Source organism: Microtus pennsylvanicus, chromosome 8 (genome assembly GCF_037038515.1).
Source record: "Microtus pennsylvanicus isolate mMicPen1 chromosome 8, mMicPen1.hap1, whole genome shotgun sequence".
In the NCBI taxonomy this organism is placed as follows: Eukaryota; Metazoa; Chordata; class Mammalia; order Rodentia; family Cricetidae; genus Microtus; species Microtus pennsylvanicus.
In genome coordinates this window covers 63,230,634-63,246,043 of record NC_134586.1, presented here as the reverse complement: position 1 = coordinate 63,246,043, position 15,410 = coordinate 63,230,634, and the positions used below count along the sequence as shown (strand labels likewise).

The following is a 15,410-nucleotide window of genomic DNA, read 5'->3' as shown; positions in this document are numbered from 1 at the left end:
GGTACCAGAGACTTCTCTCTCCACCCTCCTTTAAGAAAGACTGCTGCTGTGAGAACCAGCCCTCAGCAGCTCAGGAGTTGAAGGGGAGCCATAGAGTCAGCAAACTAATCACTCAGTTGACTTTTCTGTGAGGGAGTAAAAATTAAGCCTCGGGCCTGAGAAAAAGGGAAAACATTTAACACACTTTCAGGGTCTCTTTATTCTCTATCTTTATTTTTCCTTTACAGCTTATATATCTCATCAAAATCTTTCAAGCATTATAAAAATTACAGTGTGGTTACATTCTATTTTTCAAGTGAATCATTATAATGAATACAGGTAAAAAACAACATGTTCCCATTTTCCTTACATGATTAAACATTTTGTGTATTATAAGTAAGAAACAAATTATTCCCAAGAGGGCTGGAGAGATGGCTCAGTGGTTAAGAGCACTGACTGCTCTTCCAGAGGTCCTGAGTTCAATTCCCAGCAACCACATGGTGGGTGGCTCACAACCATCTGTAATGAGACCTGGCGTCCCCTTCTGGCACACGGGCACACACGGAAGGAATGCTGTACACATAATAAATAAATCTTAAAAAAAAAATCATTCCCAAGAACCAATACATTAATGTCCGAGCAGCTTGTTATAGATTAGCAGAGTATAAGCAAGCAAGCAAGGTATTTTTCTCAGCCAATTCTTTTACTGGCAGGCTGCTTTTTTCAGTGAGAAAGAAAGGATCAATCACTTTATTATTTATCACTAAAGGTAATCTTATAAAAACTTTTAAAATTCACAAATCTAAACTTTTATATATGAAAACCAATCCAGCCGGGCAGTGGTGGCGCATGCCTTTAATCCCAGCACTCGGGAGGCAGAGGCAGGTGGATCTCTGGGAGTTCGAGGCCAGCCTGGTCTACAAGAGCTAGTTCTGGGACAGGCACCAAAGCTACAGAGAAACCCTGTCTTGAAAAACCAAAAAAAAAAAAAAAACATTATTTCTACTTTCAGTCCTCAGGGTGCATACCCACTCATCAACAGATTTTTATTAAATCATCAGGAAGCTGAGGGCAGAAATGGCACAAGGAATTAATCACCTTTGATCACCATCCCATCTTAGCAGGAAAGGAATGTCAGCCAGCAATAGCCAGACTGCCATTGTTTTTGTTCCCTGACCTCATTGAGTCTCTCACTCAACTATTAAAAATATGTTTTTCTAAACTTTAAACTGTTCCCTAAGGTTTCTGTCTCAGCACCATGAACAAAATCATCTTAACCTAACCTTAAGTCATACTTAAAGCTTCATTTTAGCTATGATGCACACTGAAACCTGTGAGCACATTTCCCAACATTAAGATTAAAAGAACTCAAGGTAGCCTAGCTCCTGGAACTCAGCTATTTTCCTTGATCATTAACCTAAGCCACAATCTACGTGGCTCCTCAAGAGAAACTCCTAAGTCCTAGCTGGGTGACAATTTCTAGTTTCTATTTTGTACCATTTGCAGCCCCTGCTCTTCCAGAGGGAGGGTCAACAGTATATTCTGCTATTAATTTTCCCACTAAACGAACCTCTGTCACAATCCCTTACTATATTTGATTAGAAACCCTTAATCAAAATTCTATTTAAACTAATTCTATTATTGTATAAAATCATTGCTTCGATTAAACAGTACAGCTCAAGAGGAAATCATCTTTATAATAATTCACAGGTAAATATGCCCAGTAGAATGAGATATTTCCATGAGATAATCACACTACATTAAAGGCAGTGGGGATCCCCTGACACCCATCACCCATTCTCACCATGTCAGATACCAGAGAACAATGGCATCAGCAAAGCAGTAGCGAGAAACGTTCTGGAGCCGAAGCCCTCCGGCCTTGCCTGAGATTTACCCATTAGTGCCTTGCTTCCTGGTAGGCCTGAAGCTTAATTGTCACCGCTGCTCCTCTGACATGGCCACAGGCCAAAGACAAGCCCCTGAAGACTGTATAATATAAAGACCCAGCCTGCCTGGGGTGTCATCTCTGCCCTTAAGTACCTATGACATGGGACACATAAATCTATCATTGCCTGCTTTCTCATTTATCGAGTAAGGATAATAGGTTTGTCCACTAAGGGTTCGGTGCTGATTCCATTAACCTTGAAATGGAATACTGCATCCGGGTGTAATGAGTGTCTGTCCTGCCAGTCTGAGATTTTACCTTATCTGTCCATCCCGCTTCCCTGAGCATCCCGTTTCTCATGAGCGCCTCCATTCCTCCTGGTTCCCACTGTGAGGAGTCCTTCTCTGTCCAACCAGACAACTCCCAAATAATGACACAGAGACTTATTAATTATGAAAACTCGGCCTTAGCTTAGGCTTGTCTAGCTCTTATAACTTAAATTAGCCCATGTATATTCATCTACATTTTGCCTCATGGCTTTTTACCTTTCATTCAGTACCTCCAACTTGTTCTACATCTGTCTCCTTGTGCCATTTCTGCCCTCAGCTTCCTGACGATTTAATAAAAAACTGTTGATGAGTGGGTATGCACCCTGAGGACTGAAAGTAGAAATAATGGATTGGCTTTCATATAAGTTATTTAGAGAATACTTAAGGTATAAGTCAAGTGTAGGTTACATGCGAATACTACAAACTTAGTGGTCTCAGCACTCAAGTGTCAAGGGCCGGGCTTGGCTATATAAATTCCAGGGAAACCTTGGCTTCCTAGTGAGACCCTAAGTTGCTCATAGGTCGGTCTGAGGTGCAGGTACTACATCCGAACAACCTTAAGACAGACATAAGTCATGTTTTCCATAAGGTATTCTATTTCTTGGATCATAGGAAAGAAAATGCCTTTCATAGCGTCTAACCCTGAGTTCATCTAGAAAAGCATGGTAGTGAGGAGCTAAGATACAGCCCAATGGTAAAGTACCCGCCTAGCACGCAAGCGTTTCTGTGTTCCTTTCTGGCACTATGAATGAGTGTATGAATGAGGGCTGGGGCCTCAGCTCAGCAGAGTGCTTGGCTTGCATGCACGAAGCTCTTTGTATGGAGTTACTACTCCATACACTAGTAACGGCACGTGTGCTGGGGATGTAGAGGTGGGAGAATCAAGTTCAAGGTCATCTCTGGCTAAATGGCAAGTTCCAGGCCAGTCTGGAATACAGACTTTTTCTTAAATTTAAAAATGAACAGGCTGAGTTAGTCATTTCATGAGTCAAGTCATTTCATTACTTGCCTGACCCCGGGCTTCCTCGCGAGTCCACTCCAGGAAGACGGGAGTGCAGGGCCTGAGTAATGACAGAGCTTAATTCATTAAACTTCCCAGGTTTAAGCTAGCCACGTGGGTCTGAAGCTAGCCCCTTCCCAGCTCTGTATCTTGGACCTGGTTGCTTGTATTTCCTAGGCCACGTTTTCCTGCTACCAGATTAGACTGGACAGCAATATGTAAAAGTAGCATATTAGATCCTAGCTCCTGACACTCTAGGCTGAGGCAGGAGGATATCAAGCTTGAAACAGCCTGGGCTATATATGCAAAGCAAGACCCTGCTTCAGTCAATCTGGCTTTGCATATCAAGTTGGAGGAAAATTTAGACAAACTCATCTCCCAAGGAGAAAAAACTAGCCTAAGTATGATCGGTTTTTAATACTTATTTTTTTATGTGTATGGATATTTTGCCTGCATTATGTCTGTGCACCACAGTGCATGCAGTGCCGGAGGAGGGCGTCACATCCTCTGGACGATTTGTAAAATGCCATGTGGGCGCTGAGAATTATACCATGTCCTCTGCAAGAGCAGCAAGTGCTCTTAACCGCCAAGTCAGGTCTCCAGCCTCACCCCAAGTACTTTTTTCTTTTTTATAATCATTCGTGTGTGCTTGTGAGTGTACGTGTGGAGGTGCGCTCGTGCTACGGCACAAGTGTGGAAGCCAGATGTGTAGGCGCGCTTGTGGGAGTCAGTTCTCTTACTTCCACGACGTGGGTTCGGGCATCTAACTCAGGTCGTCAGCTGCCGGCAAGCGCCTTTACCCGCTGGGCGATCTCTCCAACCCAAGATCATTATTTAAACAAAGCAAAACGATGGGCTCAGCATGGTATTGCTTCTCTCTTTCTCTCTACCCGGTGAACCAACGCCCACTGGCGCATTTCACCCGCAGAGCCCGGGACTAAGTACCGAACCCCGCCAACTACAGCGCTTCCGGGTTCCGGTCCCGGACCTGACGTGGCGGGGCGGGATTTCCGCGAGGCTTCCGCGGGTGCTCAGCGACCTGCGGGCAGTAGGCTCAGTTGACTGACCGCACGGTGGCGGCCGGGGTACGGGCCATCTGCCGTGATGGCCCGCAGCGAGAGGCGACGGCGCGCCGCGGCTGCAGAGGGGGCGCGGTCGCTGGAGAAGGCGCGGGGCGCTGGGCGGCGGGACGGCCGGGCGAGCGGGGCACGCGGCTCGGCTGGCGGCGCGGCCCTGGCCGTGGTGGTGCTGGCGCTAGCCTTCGGTCTGTCCGGGCGCTGGGTGATGGCATGGCTCCGTATGCGTCGTGCGCTCACACTGCACCCCGCGCCGCCCGCGCTGTCCCCCGACTCCTCCAGTCCCGCTGTGGCCCCGGAACTCTTCTGGGGCACCTACCGTCCACACGTCTATTTCGGCATGAAGACTCGCAGCTCCAAACCACTGCTCACCGGTAACTTTGGGGCAGGCGACAGGGGAGGAGTGGGGAGGATCCGGCAGTCTTCGCAGGCTTAGAGGGACGTTATCTGTTGACTTACATGGCCATTCTATTCCCCAGGACTGATGTGGGCGCAGCAGAGCGCCACCCCGGGGACCCCTCCTAAGCTCAGGCACACGTGTGAACAGGGAGACGGCGTGGGTCCCTATGGCTGGGAGTTCCACGATGGCCTCTCCTTCGGCCGGCAACATATCAGCGATGGGGCTTTAAGGCTCACTACTGAGTTCGTCAAGAGGCCTGGGGGACAGCATGGAGGGGATTGGAGCTGGAGAGTGACCGTAGTGCCTCAGGTCAGGGCATCAGGGACCTCTTTCCTCAGCACAGACTTCCCCCATCCTCCCCTTGCAGCAGCAAATGTCCTAATGAAATGGAGGTTAACAGTGGTCTGGACACCAACCTTGCTGAGCACCTCCAACCTTTCATTTCCTTGTTTGTAAAGCAGTTATCACCTTGACACCTAACCCCAGATTAAGTGAAACAATCCATATAGCATCCTAAAACACCTGTCATATTCCCCCGGGGAGCCCTGTTCGAGGCCCTTCAGCTCGGCCCACTCCAGTGCACCCACTTACCCTCAAGCATTGACGTGTTTGCCACAGCTCTTCCTCGTAATCTCAAAAGAATGCTTTTCTAATGCTTTGTTGTCGTTGGTCACCCAGGCCTCAGGTACTTCTTCCCTCCCTTTGGTGTCCCTGTTCTTCTATGTGGTAACTGATGGTCAGGAAGTCCTACTGCCAGAGATTGGAGCCAAAGGACAGTTGAAGTTCATCAGTGGGCACACCAGTGAACTTGGTGACTTCCGCTTTACCCTTCTGCCGCCAACCAGTCCAGGAGACACTGTCCCTAAGCATGGCAGGTATATGGGGGAAGGGTGCAGAGTGGTACAGGGGTGGTGTGGATGTTGACTTAGCCTGGCTTCTGTGACCCCACCCCACTTTCCCACCAGAGAGACTGCCAAGACCTTCCTTTCCTGAATAACCATCCCTATTTGTCTTCTTGCCTTCAAGCTACAATGTCTTCTGGTCCTCCAACCCAGGGCTGCCACTGCTCACGGATATGGTCAAGAGCCGCCTGAACAGCTGGTTTCAGCACCGGCCCCCAGGGGCCTCTCCGGAGCGCTACCTTGGTTTGCTTGGATCTCTGAAGTGGGAGGAGAGAGGCCCTAGTGGGCAAGGCCAGTTCTTGATACAGCAGGTGACACTGAAAGTCCCTTTCTCTGTGGAGTTCATATTTGAGTCTGGCAGTGCCCAGGCAGGAAGAAACCAAGCCCGTGGGCCATTGGTGGGCAGCCAGCTGACCCAGGCCCTGGAGAGCCATGCTGCAGCTTTCCAGGAGCGTTTTGAGAGGACCTTCAAGTTAAAGGAGAAGGGCCTGAGCCCCGAGGAGCGGGCTCTGGGGCAGGTTGCCCTGAGTGACCTCCTTGGTGGGATTGGCTATTTCTATGGGCAGGGTTTGGTGTTGCCAGACACTGGTATGGAAGGGTCTGAGCAGAAAGTAGACCCTGCCCTATTTCCGCCCGTCCCTCTTTTCTCTGGAGTCCCATCCCGGTCATTCTTCCCACGAGGCTTCCTTTGGGATGAAGGCTTTCACCAACTACTGGTTCAGCGATGGGATCCCCACCTCACCCGAGAGGCCCTAGGCCACTGGCTGGGGCTGCTCAATGCTGATGGCTGGATTGGGCGGGAGCAGATACTGGGGGATGAGGCCCGATCCCGGGTACCCCCAGAATTCCTAGTGCAACGTGCAGCCCATGCTAACCCTCCAACCCTGCTCTTGCCGGTATTACGGATGTTGGAAGGCAGTGACCCTGAGGACTTGGCCTTCCTCCGAAAGGCTTTCCCCCGCTTGCATGCTTGGTTCTCTTGGCTCCATCAAAGTCAGGCAGGGCCAGTGCCACTGTCCTACCGCTGGCGGGGCCGAGACCTGGCTTTGCCTACCCTACTCAATCCCAAAACGCTGCCCTCAGGCCTGGATGACTACCCCAGGGCATCACACCCTTCTACGGCAGAGCGACACCTGGACCTGCGATGCTGGGTGGCACTGGGCGCCCGGGTGCTGTCACGGCTTGCAGAGCAGCTTGGGGAGGCTGAAGCTGCTGCAGAGCTGGGCCCTCTGGCTGCCTCTCTGGAAGAACCCAGGAGCCTAGATGAGCTGCACTGGGCTCCTGAGCTGGGAGTCTTTGCTGACTTTGGGAACCACACAAAAGCAGTACAGCTCAAGTCCAGGCCTCCACAGGGGCTGGTTAGGGTGGTAGGCCGGCCTCCACCTAAGTTGCAGTATGTGGATGCCCCCGGCTATGTCTCTCTTTTTCCCTTCCTGCTACAGCTGCTGGACCCCAGCTCGCCCCGCTTGGGGCCCCTGCTGGACATTCTAGCTGACAGCCGCCATCTCTGGAGCCCCTTTGGGTTGCGCTCCCTCTCAGCCTCCAGCCTCTTTTATAGACAGCGTAATTCTGAGCATGATCCCCCGTACTGGCGGGGTGCCGTGTGGCTGAACATCAACTACCTAGCTTTGGGGGCACTCCACCACTACGGGCACGTGGAGGGTCCCCACAAGGCTCAGGCCGCCAAGCTCTACCATGAACTCCGTGCCAATGTAGTGAGCAATGTATGGCGGCAATACCAGGCTACGGGGTTTCTGTGGGAACAATACAGTGACCAGGACGGACGGGGCATGGGCTGCCGCCCCTTCCACGGATGGACAAGCCTTGTCTTACTGGTCATGGCTGAAGAGTACTGAAGGGAGTGGGGGTGAGCCAGGCCACTTGTGTCACTTGGAATATGCAGAGACAAGGTCTTAGGTTTCTGGTCCCCTCAGATCTTGTAAGCCCATCTCAGGTGTCTCCTTATTGTCACCCCATACAGTGCTGGGGTGACTGTGAACTCAAGAGTCTATTTTTCTAAATAAACTGGAAAAAGAAAAAACCCTAACTAAACTTGCCTTTGGCAGTTTAGCCTCAGGGCTACCTGTTGCCCTCAGATAAGGTAATAAATGGTCACCACTTTTTCCTTCAACCCCAGTGTGGTTGGGGGGCATGCAATAATTGGAGATCTACTCTACCCAAAACCACAAGCAGCTGGTTCACGTCTCTTTAATGAGATTAAAGGCTCCTGTGTATGTTTTGGGAGTGAGTAAAGATAGCACAGTCCTCGGTACTGCCCTCTTCGGGACTCCAGCCCTTTCAGGCATATTCTAGGAGGGAGAGGAGGGGAGAGGCCCACATGGAGGACCACAGTTGAAACCGGGGCTGCTCCTGGTGGCCTCCCTCCTGAAACTACTTATGGGATGTCCCCATAACTGGAAGCCAGCCCCAAGGGAGGATCTGGGGACAGTGCACAAGGGGAATGGTCCTCCAGATCTGGTTGGGTGGGACTAGCCCTCATCTCTTTGACTGGCTCACCTTCAATAGAGTCAGGACAAGGGCAGAGTTCAATACCCGAGTCACCAGTCAGGCGACGATAGCGGCAGGAAGGGGGTATGTGAACTGGGCTCACCCTCCTGATGAGGGTGGGCACTCTGGTGGGAGGAGACACCTTCCACATTTGTCCCCTCCGAGTGGGCAGAGCAGCTGGATGTGGAAGAACAGCAGGTGCATCCAGAGGAAGCAGTCAAGGGGTGGCCCGGGGCCATAGTGTAAGGAGGTGGTGGTGTGCCAGGGTGGTGAACCACGTCCTCATAGGCTGGGGGTTTGAAGGTGCTGAGAAGGCCTGCAGGAGAGAGAACAGCATGGATGACTGAAGCCAGGCAGAAGAGTGAGTTCTAGTGGGGGAAAGTGCTTTGAAAAGTGCCAGTGGAAGTGTGGGGTGGCTGAGGGTCCTGGCTTGGGAGGGGCTGCTGGTTCTGCACTCAAGAGCCTCAAGTCACTCACGAAGGTCAAGCAGGGAACCAGCAGGAACAGGGCCAGCCCCATGGCATGCCCCGTGGTAAGCCAGCAAGTTGATCTCATGCTGCCGCTGCTGCTGCTGCAGCCTGAGTTTAGCTCTCCGGTGGCGGAAGGCGCAACAACAGCTAAAAAGGATGAGGACTGTCCAGAGCAGCCAGAACCCTGTGAGAGGCAAGAGCACATCTCCGATTACCAGCCTCGCCCTTCGTGCAGAGAAGGGTCCTCAGGAGCTGAATTCAGAAACCCAAGGGAGGACGGGCAGGGGACCTGAGAGGAGTCCCTTCGGAGACTCACACCAGAGTTCATAGTAGTAGGTGCAGCAGCCAGTCTCCCCGCAGCAGTGGCCGTTCTCACAGAGGTAGGGTTGGGTATTCACTCCTGGGCATAGCTCTTGAAGCTGGAGGCAAGTCAGCACTTAGAACTAAGGGAGATTTACCCAAGGCCCTGTCCACCCCACCTCCTGCACGAGCATACACGATCCCACCCATGAGCCAACATAGCTTGGGGAGATGGCAGAGGGATGCTGAGGAGTGTTTAAATATATGGAGGGCTGTCGGTATGAAAGATCTGGAATAGCCAGAAACTAGTGTAGAAGATAAAGTGTGGATACACAAGGCAGGTGATTTCAGTTCTTTACACCCAAGATTTCTCTCACCTAAGCCTGGCCCCAAGGGGTTTTTGGCAAGGTATGGTTTGGAAGAAGCAAACACCATCTGACAATGGGTAGGGATCTAAGGCCAATTCCATAGCTAAAATGCTTTCAACATCCCCCACCCCGATGGTCTGCCTCCCACAACCCCAAGATGGATTTTTCCACCCCTGGGTCTCAAACTCCCTAGGGTAGAGGAGGGGCAATGTGAGACCCAGAGCAGTGCTCCCAACCAGATGGGATTGCTGTGGATGATAAAGGATGGCATCCAGGGCGCGAGTCTGGGTCCCAGCTCGTCTCCAAATTGCTCCCTCAAGAGAAGACGCTGCCGGACTCTGTTGTGACAATAGGCACATAGAAAAACATCACAGATAACTGCTGCACGACAGAGAGCCTCCCTGGGGTCCTCACTACGCCTCTGGTAACTGGAAAGCCACTGCAGGCTTGCACTGCAGCCATGGGATGGGGTCTAAAGGCTGCAGGTAAAGTCAACTGCGTCTACGTTACAAAGTTTAGACAAAGAGTAGAATGGTCACGTTGAGAAACTTCATAGTACCTTTGGCTCCGAGAGCTCCTCCCCCACCCCGGACAGGAAGTGACAGGAAAGGGTAAAGAGAAATAAATGGCTGTCGTGATAGGCTTTTAGAGCTGCAGGGATACCTGCTGTTGCGGCGACCGGAGTGCCCCCCAGGCCTCTTCGCTGCTGTTCCTGCTGCTGGCCCGAGCCATGCCTCTACCTACAGACCCCTGAAGACCACAGCCTCTTCTACCTCCTGCTGCCCCGCCCCTACCACCTCTGCCGCCACCGCCATGGTCCCTGCCCGGCCCATCTCCGATGCTGCCACCATCACTCCGCGGCCGGAGCTCCCATCCGGGGAGAGCTCTTCCAGAGGACAAGGATTGCTCAGTCCAACCAATCAGTATCGTCCACCGACACACTGACCAATAGGAAAGGATCACAGGTTTCTCCCGCTGTCCAATCCGCAGCGGCGCCTCTTCCGCACTCCCAGACAAGAACTCGCACAGACAAAGCCGAGGGGAAGGTTCGCTCGAGAACCTGATTGACAGCAACAACAGCCAGTACGGACAACAGGGCAAGCTTTGACTTATCAGCCAATGAACGGCCGTGCAGGAGCACAAACTTGCCGCCGATTGGCTGGGTGAATCGCACAGGTTCCAAGTCGGCCGGTTTCTCACTCCAGCAATTCTTTACAAGCCGAGGCACCGCACTAAATTTAATAGGGTGAGGGAGACAGAAGGAATGTGGCACGGGGGAGGCCTTAAGTGGCCAGGAGGGGGGACCCCGGGCCCTCAGGTCCACCCAGCCGCAGCTGTAGGTTGATGCGATAGCACTGCAGGCTGCAGAGAGCCTGACCGGTGCGGGAGCAGGCGTAACGACGCGGGTGGGGGCAGCCGGGGACGGAGCAGCGCGGAGCGGGGCCCGACGGGGCGGGCCGCTGAACCACCGCCGCGGGTGCGGGGACGCCGGGAGGAAAGGACAGAGTGGAGCCCTGTGCCCCACTGCTGTAGCGCACCATGGGTGTAGGGGCCGGGGCAGCTGCCCGCCCTCCGCGCCTCTCGCCCCGTGCTGCCCCACGCCCTCCGCGCCCACTAGGAGCGGCAGTCTTCGTGAGACGCTCAATAGTCTGATTTTTGTGCTCCTCGGCCCGCCTTGCCGCCTGCAGCCGCCGCTTCCGTGCCCGCTCCTCACGTTTCAGCAGCATCTCTTCGGTGAGGGCAGGGGCAGGGCAGCCCCCAGCCACCGGTAGAGGCAGGATGGGGGACGGCTGACTCCGCGCCTTCTGGAGCAGGGCTCGCTGGGAAAAGAGTGAGGATGTCTGAGAACTTAATGTCAGGTCCCCAAGTCGTGGGATGAGAAAGAGGACCTGGAAGGCAGGGTCTTGAGAGTCATATCCCCCCGCCCCCCAATTTTGTTTTTCGAAACGGTTTCACTATGTAGCTCTGGCTGTCCTCGAACTCATTATCAGGCCAACCTCGAGCTCAAGAGATCCTCCTGCCTCTGCTTTCCAATGGCTGGGATTAAAGGTTTGTGCCACCAAGTTTGTTTTGAGGAGACTGTTAATACCACTTGCTCCTCCCAGGGCTCCGGACCTTCGCTCAGCTTCAATGGAGGAAAACATCCCCCACCTGCCCCAAGTGACAGACCTGTACCATCCTTGTGAAGAGTTTTGCTGGATTAGGCTCAAACCAAAAACTCAGAATTACTCTGGATTCCTTTTCTTCTCCAGTCATCTCCAAACAAGTAGCTATTTCCAAAACAGATCCAGGATTTGGTGGGGCTTTCTTCATTCTATTACTACTTCTTGTTTAAGCTATCACTCTCTCTCCTGTTCTCCACATTCCATGCCCCTCTCCCGATTGATTGATTGATTGAGACAGAATCTCTAGATGTATTCCTGCTTGGCTCAGAATTTGTAGCCATCCTTCTGCCTTTCAAGTTCTGGGATTACGGGCATGCCCCCATCACAGCCTGCATAGCAGTTTCTCCAGAAATCACTAAGATTCGCTCCACAAAAATCGCCAAAATAATTACTGAAAATTTAAGTCAGCTTTGTCACTTGTCCACATATGACCGACTGGTGGCTAAGCCATATTTTCCTCCTGTGCCTATGTCAGCTGGCCCCTTTGCTTGAGACACTCTGCCGGTACTGGAAATGTCATCGCGGGCTGGAAACACCACTCAGCAGTGAAGGGCACTGGCTACTCTTGCAGAGTTCCCAGCACCTAAAGGGCAGCTCACAACTGGCTGTCAATCTACTTCCAGGAGTTCTGCTGACCTCTGGCCTTCATGGGCAGCAGCCAGAGGTCAGCAGAACTCCTGGAAGTATCTTTAAAACAAGCAGCCCGTGGGCCGGTGGTGGGGCACGCCTTTAATCCCAGCACTCGGGAGGCAGAGGCAGTGAGTTCAAGGCCAGCCTGATCTACAAGTGCTAGTCCAGGACAGGTTCCCAAGCTACAGAGAAACCCTGTCTCGAAAAAGTAAAAAAAAAAAAAAAAAGCAAACAACGAGCCATTCCCTACAACTACCCTAATGCTCTGCCTTGCCACTTTCTATTTCATTATTCCTATTTTCTGTAATTTGTAAAATTTATCAGTGAGCTGGGTGTGGTGACACACACCTTTAATTCCAGCACTTGGGAGGCAAAGGCAAGCAGATCTCTGTGTTTCAGGACACTTGGGTTAAACAGTGAGATCCCAATTCAAAAACGAAAATAATAATTTACCATCCCTCAGCATGCAGGAAAGGATCCGCCTCTTATCTGTTCTGTTCCACTGATATTCTCCCCCTGTGTTTGCTGAGTGGATAAAGACTGAACTAACTTACCTGTCTCGCAGTAAGCAGCCGTTCATCGATCTCCTTCTTGAGGTCTCCATTGTCATCCAGCTCTCCCTTCTCCAGGGCATCTAGCCACCTCTGTTCCTCCTCTTCCTCCTGACCCTCCAGATCCCCTGGCAGGTCCCGAAGTGGGGAGGGGGACAGATTACTGTCTTCATCTGGGTAGGAAAGTTGGGAAATGAAAAGCATAACATTAATTTAGCAAAATTGATCCTGGATTATTGAAAATTCTCAGAACCAACCCCTTTCCTTTTGCCGGGTATAAATGAGCAACCCAGCGACCCCACCTCCAGGGTCTTCTCACCCAGCCAGGCTCGGTACTGCTCCAGAGGCACTCCTTCCATAGGTTCCTCTTCATTATCCACTACCATCAGGGGAGAAGGTGATCGTGGCCCCTCAGGGATCACAGTGAAGGTAGGAACACTGCAGAGAAGGAACACTACTCCAAAGTGAGCAAGTGGCTCTGTCCCGCACTGGAGCCAACTGCGGTAACCTGGACCCTGAAGTCGATGTTCATTCTCTATTTTCAAAAAAGCCCAGCCCACCTGATGTTGAATTTTCCCCCGAGTTAAATATCTGACCTTACCTCTTGGTGCCCAGGACCTGTCCACCCAGCTTGATTTTAAGTTTAAGCTGGGGCTTGGCAGGAGCCTGTGTCTGCCCGGCCTCCTCTTCCTGATGATGCTTTTTCTTGTGTTTCTTTTTGTGCTTCTTGTGTTTTTTCTTGTGTACTCCGTGGCTGTGAGGACCTGTCAGGCTCAACTCCAGCGCTTCCCCTGAAGAAGGAGAGGCTATCAGAGGTGTCCATCAAACAGTAGTAGGGGAAGATCTTAAAAACCTAACAAGTCTACCGAATCCCAATCTTTCCACGTTATTAGGCGTTATCATAACAACAGCACCGCCTCGCTCCTTCCCACCTGTGGCGAGTTGACCTGGCTCCACCGAGTGGGAGGACTCGTTTTCAAAGATCACCTAAGTTTGAGCCGCCTGCGCCTACCTGGCTCGGGGGCCTCCATAGCCCCAGAGGTGCTCCCGCGCCGCCACAGCTTGCTCATGGGGTCCTGCAAAGGAAGAGGACTGGAAACTGTCGGGACACAGGCCGACATGCCTTTTCCGCCCCGCGGAAGAATGGAATCCAGCAAAATAACCGGCTACTTCCGGTGCCTGGCAACCATCTTTGTGCGTGGCACGGTTTACAGCTAAAAAATACTCCGGTAAGAAACAAGACCCAATCCAAATAAAAGTTCCGGCATTGCTAAGTACCTACCTGGCATACCGGCCTTAAAAAGAGGATCACGAGTTCGAGGCCACTTCACGCCGTCAAAACAAAAGGTCTAAGCCTCTATGAATCTGGAAACTCCACAAAGAAAGCTTTCCCTTAACTTGGTCTCTCCATATTAGGTTCCAGAGCTGTTCACTCTCCCTTTCTCTGTCTCCCTCTCCTCTCTCCTGCATTCTCGTGGGAAAATGGGGCAAGACCATTACAGTGTATCTATACAGTCGGAAATACTAAGTTTCTCGACTAAGGACAGTTGTGGAATAATAAAATAGACACAGAATTTAAATTCCGGAGAATAGTTACATAGTAAAGAATGCATCCCTCTAAAGAAGGCAACCTTCTAATGAAACAGTTAACCTATTTTGCTACATCTCTAAGCGAATCTGATACCGCTTGTCTGTGCAGGCACCTACATAGGCAGACACAGACATACACCTGCATATAAATTTTAAAAACAAACTGGGAGGGCTGGAGAGATGGCTCAGCAGTTAAGAGCATTGCCTGCTCTTCCAAAGGTCCTGAGTTCAATTCCCAGCAACCCCATGGTGGCTGACAACCATCTGTAATGAGGTCTGGTGCCCTCTTCAGGCCTGCACACATACAGAATATTGTATGCATAATAAATAAATAAATATTTTAAAAAAATAAAAAATAAACTGGGAGGTGGTGGCACACGCCTTTAATCCCAGCCCTTGGGACGCAGAGGCAGGTGGATATCTGTGAGTTCCAGGTCTACAGAGTGAGTTCCAGAACAGCTAGAGCTGTTACACAGAGAAACCCTGTCTCGAAAAAAAAAAATTTTTTAAAAAAAATATGGCTGGGGCTGGAGAGATGACTCATCAGCTAAGATCACTTGCTCTGTTTCAGAGGATCCTGGTTTTGTTCCTAGTATCCATACAGCTGCTCACAGTTTGATATCAGTAACTCCAGTTTCAGACTGTCTGCCTCTTCTGGCCTCCTCAGGTCCTCTACAAGCAAATCTTGCTAACAGCTGAGCCATCTCTCCAGGCCCTTAATTCTATTTATTTGTTTACTTGCTTATTGTTTGTTTGTTTGTCTTTGAGACAGGGTTTCTCTGTGTAGCCCTGACTGTCTTGGAACTCACTTCATAGACCAGGCTGGCCTCAAACTCAGATTCCCCTGCCTCTGCCTCCAGAGTACTGGGACTGTGTGTGCCACCAAATCCAGTTCCTTGGTTTTATTTTTAAAAGTATCATAAGGTAGTATCTACTTAGAAAAAAAATTGAGGAATATACAATGTGTCGCTAATGTTGATTGTCTCTAAAGGTTACAGTTAAGGATCTTTTACTGTCTAGATTTAAACTTGCTCTGTAGACCAGGCTGGCCATGAACTCAGAGATTTGCCTGTCTCTCTACCTCCTGAGTGCTGGGGTTAAAGGTATGTGCCACCAATACCCGGCATTGCGATAAGCTTTCTTACATACATTTGAAACTAGGAAGAAGACAACACCTATGTATATGTACTTCATATCTGAACAGAGTATGTGAGCAAGGTACTGGCAGTGAACAGGAGGGGGAGAATTTATTCAAGA

General features: G+C 51.1%; 3 protein-coding genes across 3 annotated transcripts; 1 reads left to right on the top strand and 2 right to left on the bottom strand.

The window, feature by feature from the left end:
- Positions 1–4,204: 4,204 nt before the first annotated feature.
- On the top strand, positions 4,205–7,671 carry Mogs (mannosyl-oligosaccharide glucosidase). The gene is made up of 4 exons (XM_075983762.1): positions 4,205–4,643; positions 4,749–4,978; positions 5,348–5,544; positions 5,696–7,671. Exons 1-4 carry the CDS (start codon positions 4,298–4,300, stop codon positions 7,425–7,427), a joined length of 2,505 nt encoding a protein of 834 aa, XP_075839877.1. The 5' UTR covers positions 4,205–4,297; the 3' UTR covers positions 7,428–7,671.
- A 92-nt stretch (positions 7,672–7,763) lies between these two features.
- Positions 7,764–10,288, bottom strand: Wbp1 (WW domain binding protein 1). Its single transcript, XM_075983764.1, is given in 6 exon segments — positions 7,764–8,177; positions 8,179–8,395; positions 8,557–8,733; positions 8,866–8,968; positions 9,454–9,555; positions 9,881–10,288. Coding segments are annotated over 6 exon segments (879 nt in total). The 5' UTR covers positions 9,950–10,288; the 3' UTR covers positions 7,764–7,966.
- A 137-nt stretch (positions 10,289–10,425) lies between these two features.
- Ino80b (INO80 complex subunit B) lies at positions 10,426–13,731 on the bottom strand. The gene is made up of 5 exons (XM_075983763.1): positions 13,576–13,731; positions 13,165–13,354; positions 12,883–13,001; positions 12,567–12,736; positions 10,426–11,037 (listed from the first exon to the last, which is right to left on the bottom strand). Exons 1-5 carry the CDS (start codon positions 13,682–13,684, stop codon positions 10,501–10,503), a joined length of 1,125 nt encoding a protein of 374 aa, XP_075839878.1. The 5' UTR covers positions 13,685–13,731; the 3' UTR covers positions 10,426–10,500.
- Positions 13,732–15,410: the final 1,679 nt, after the last annotated feature.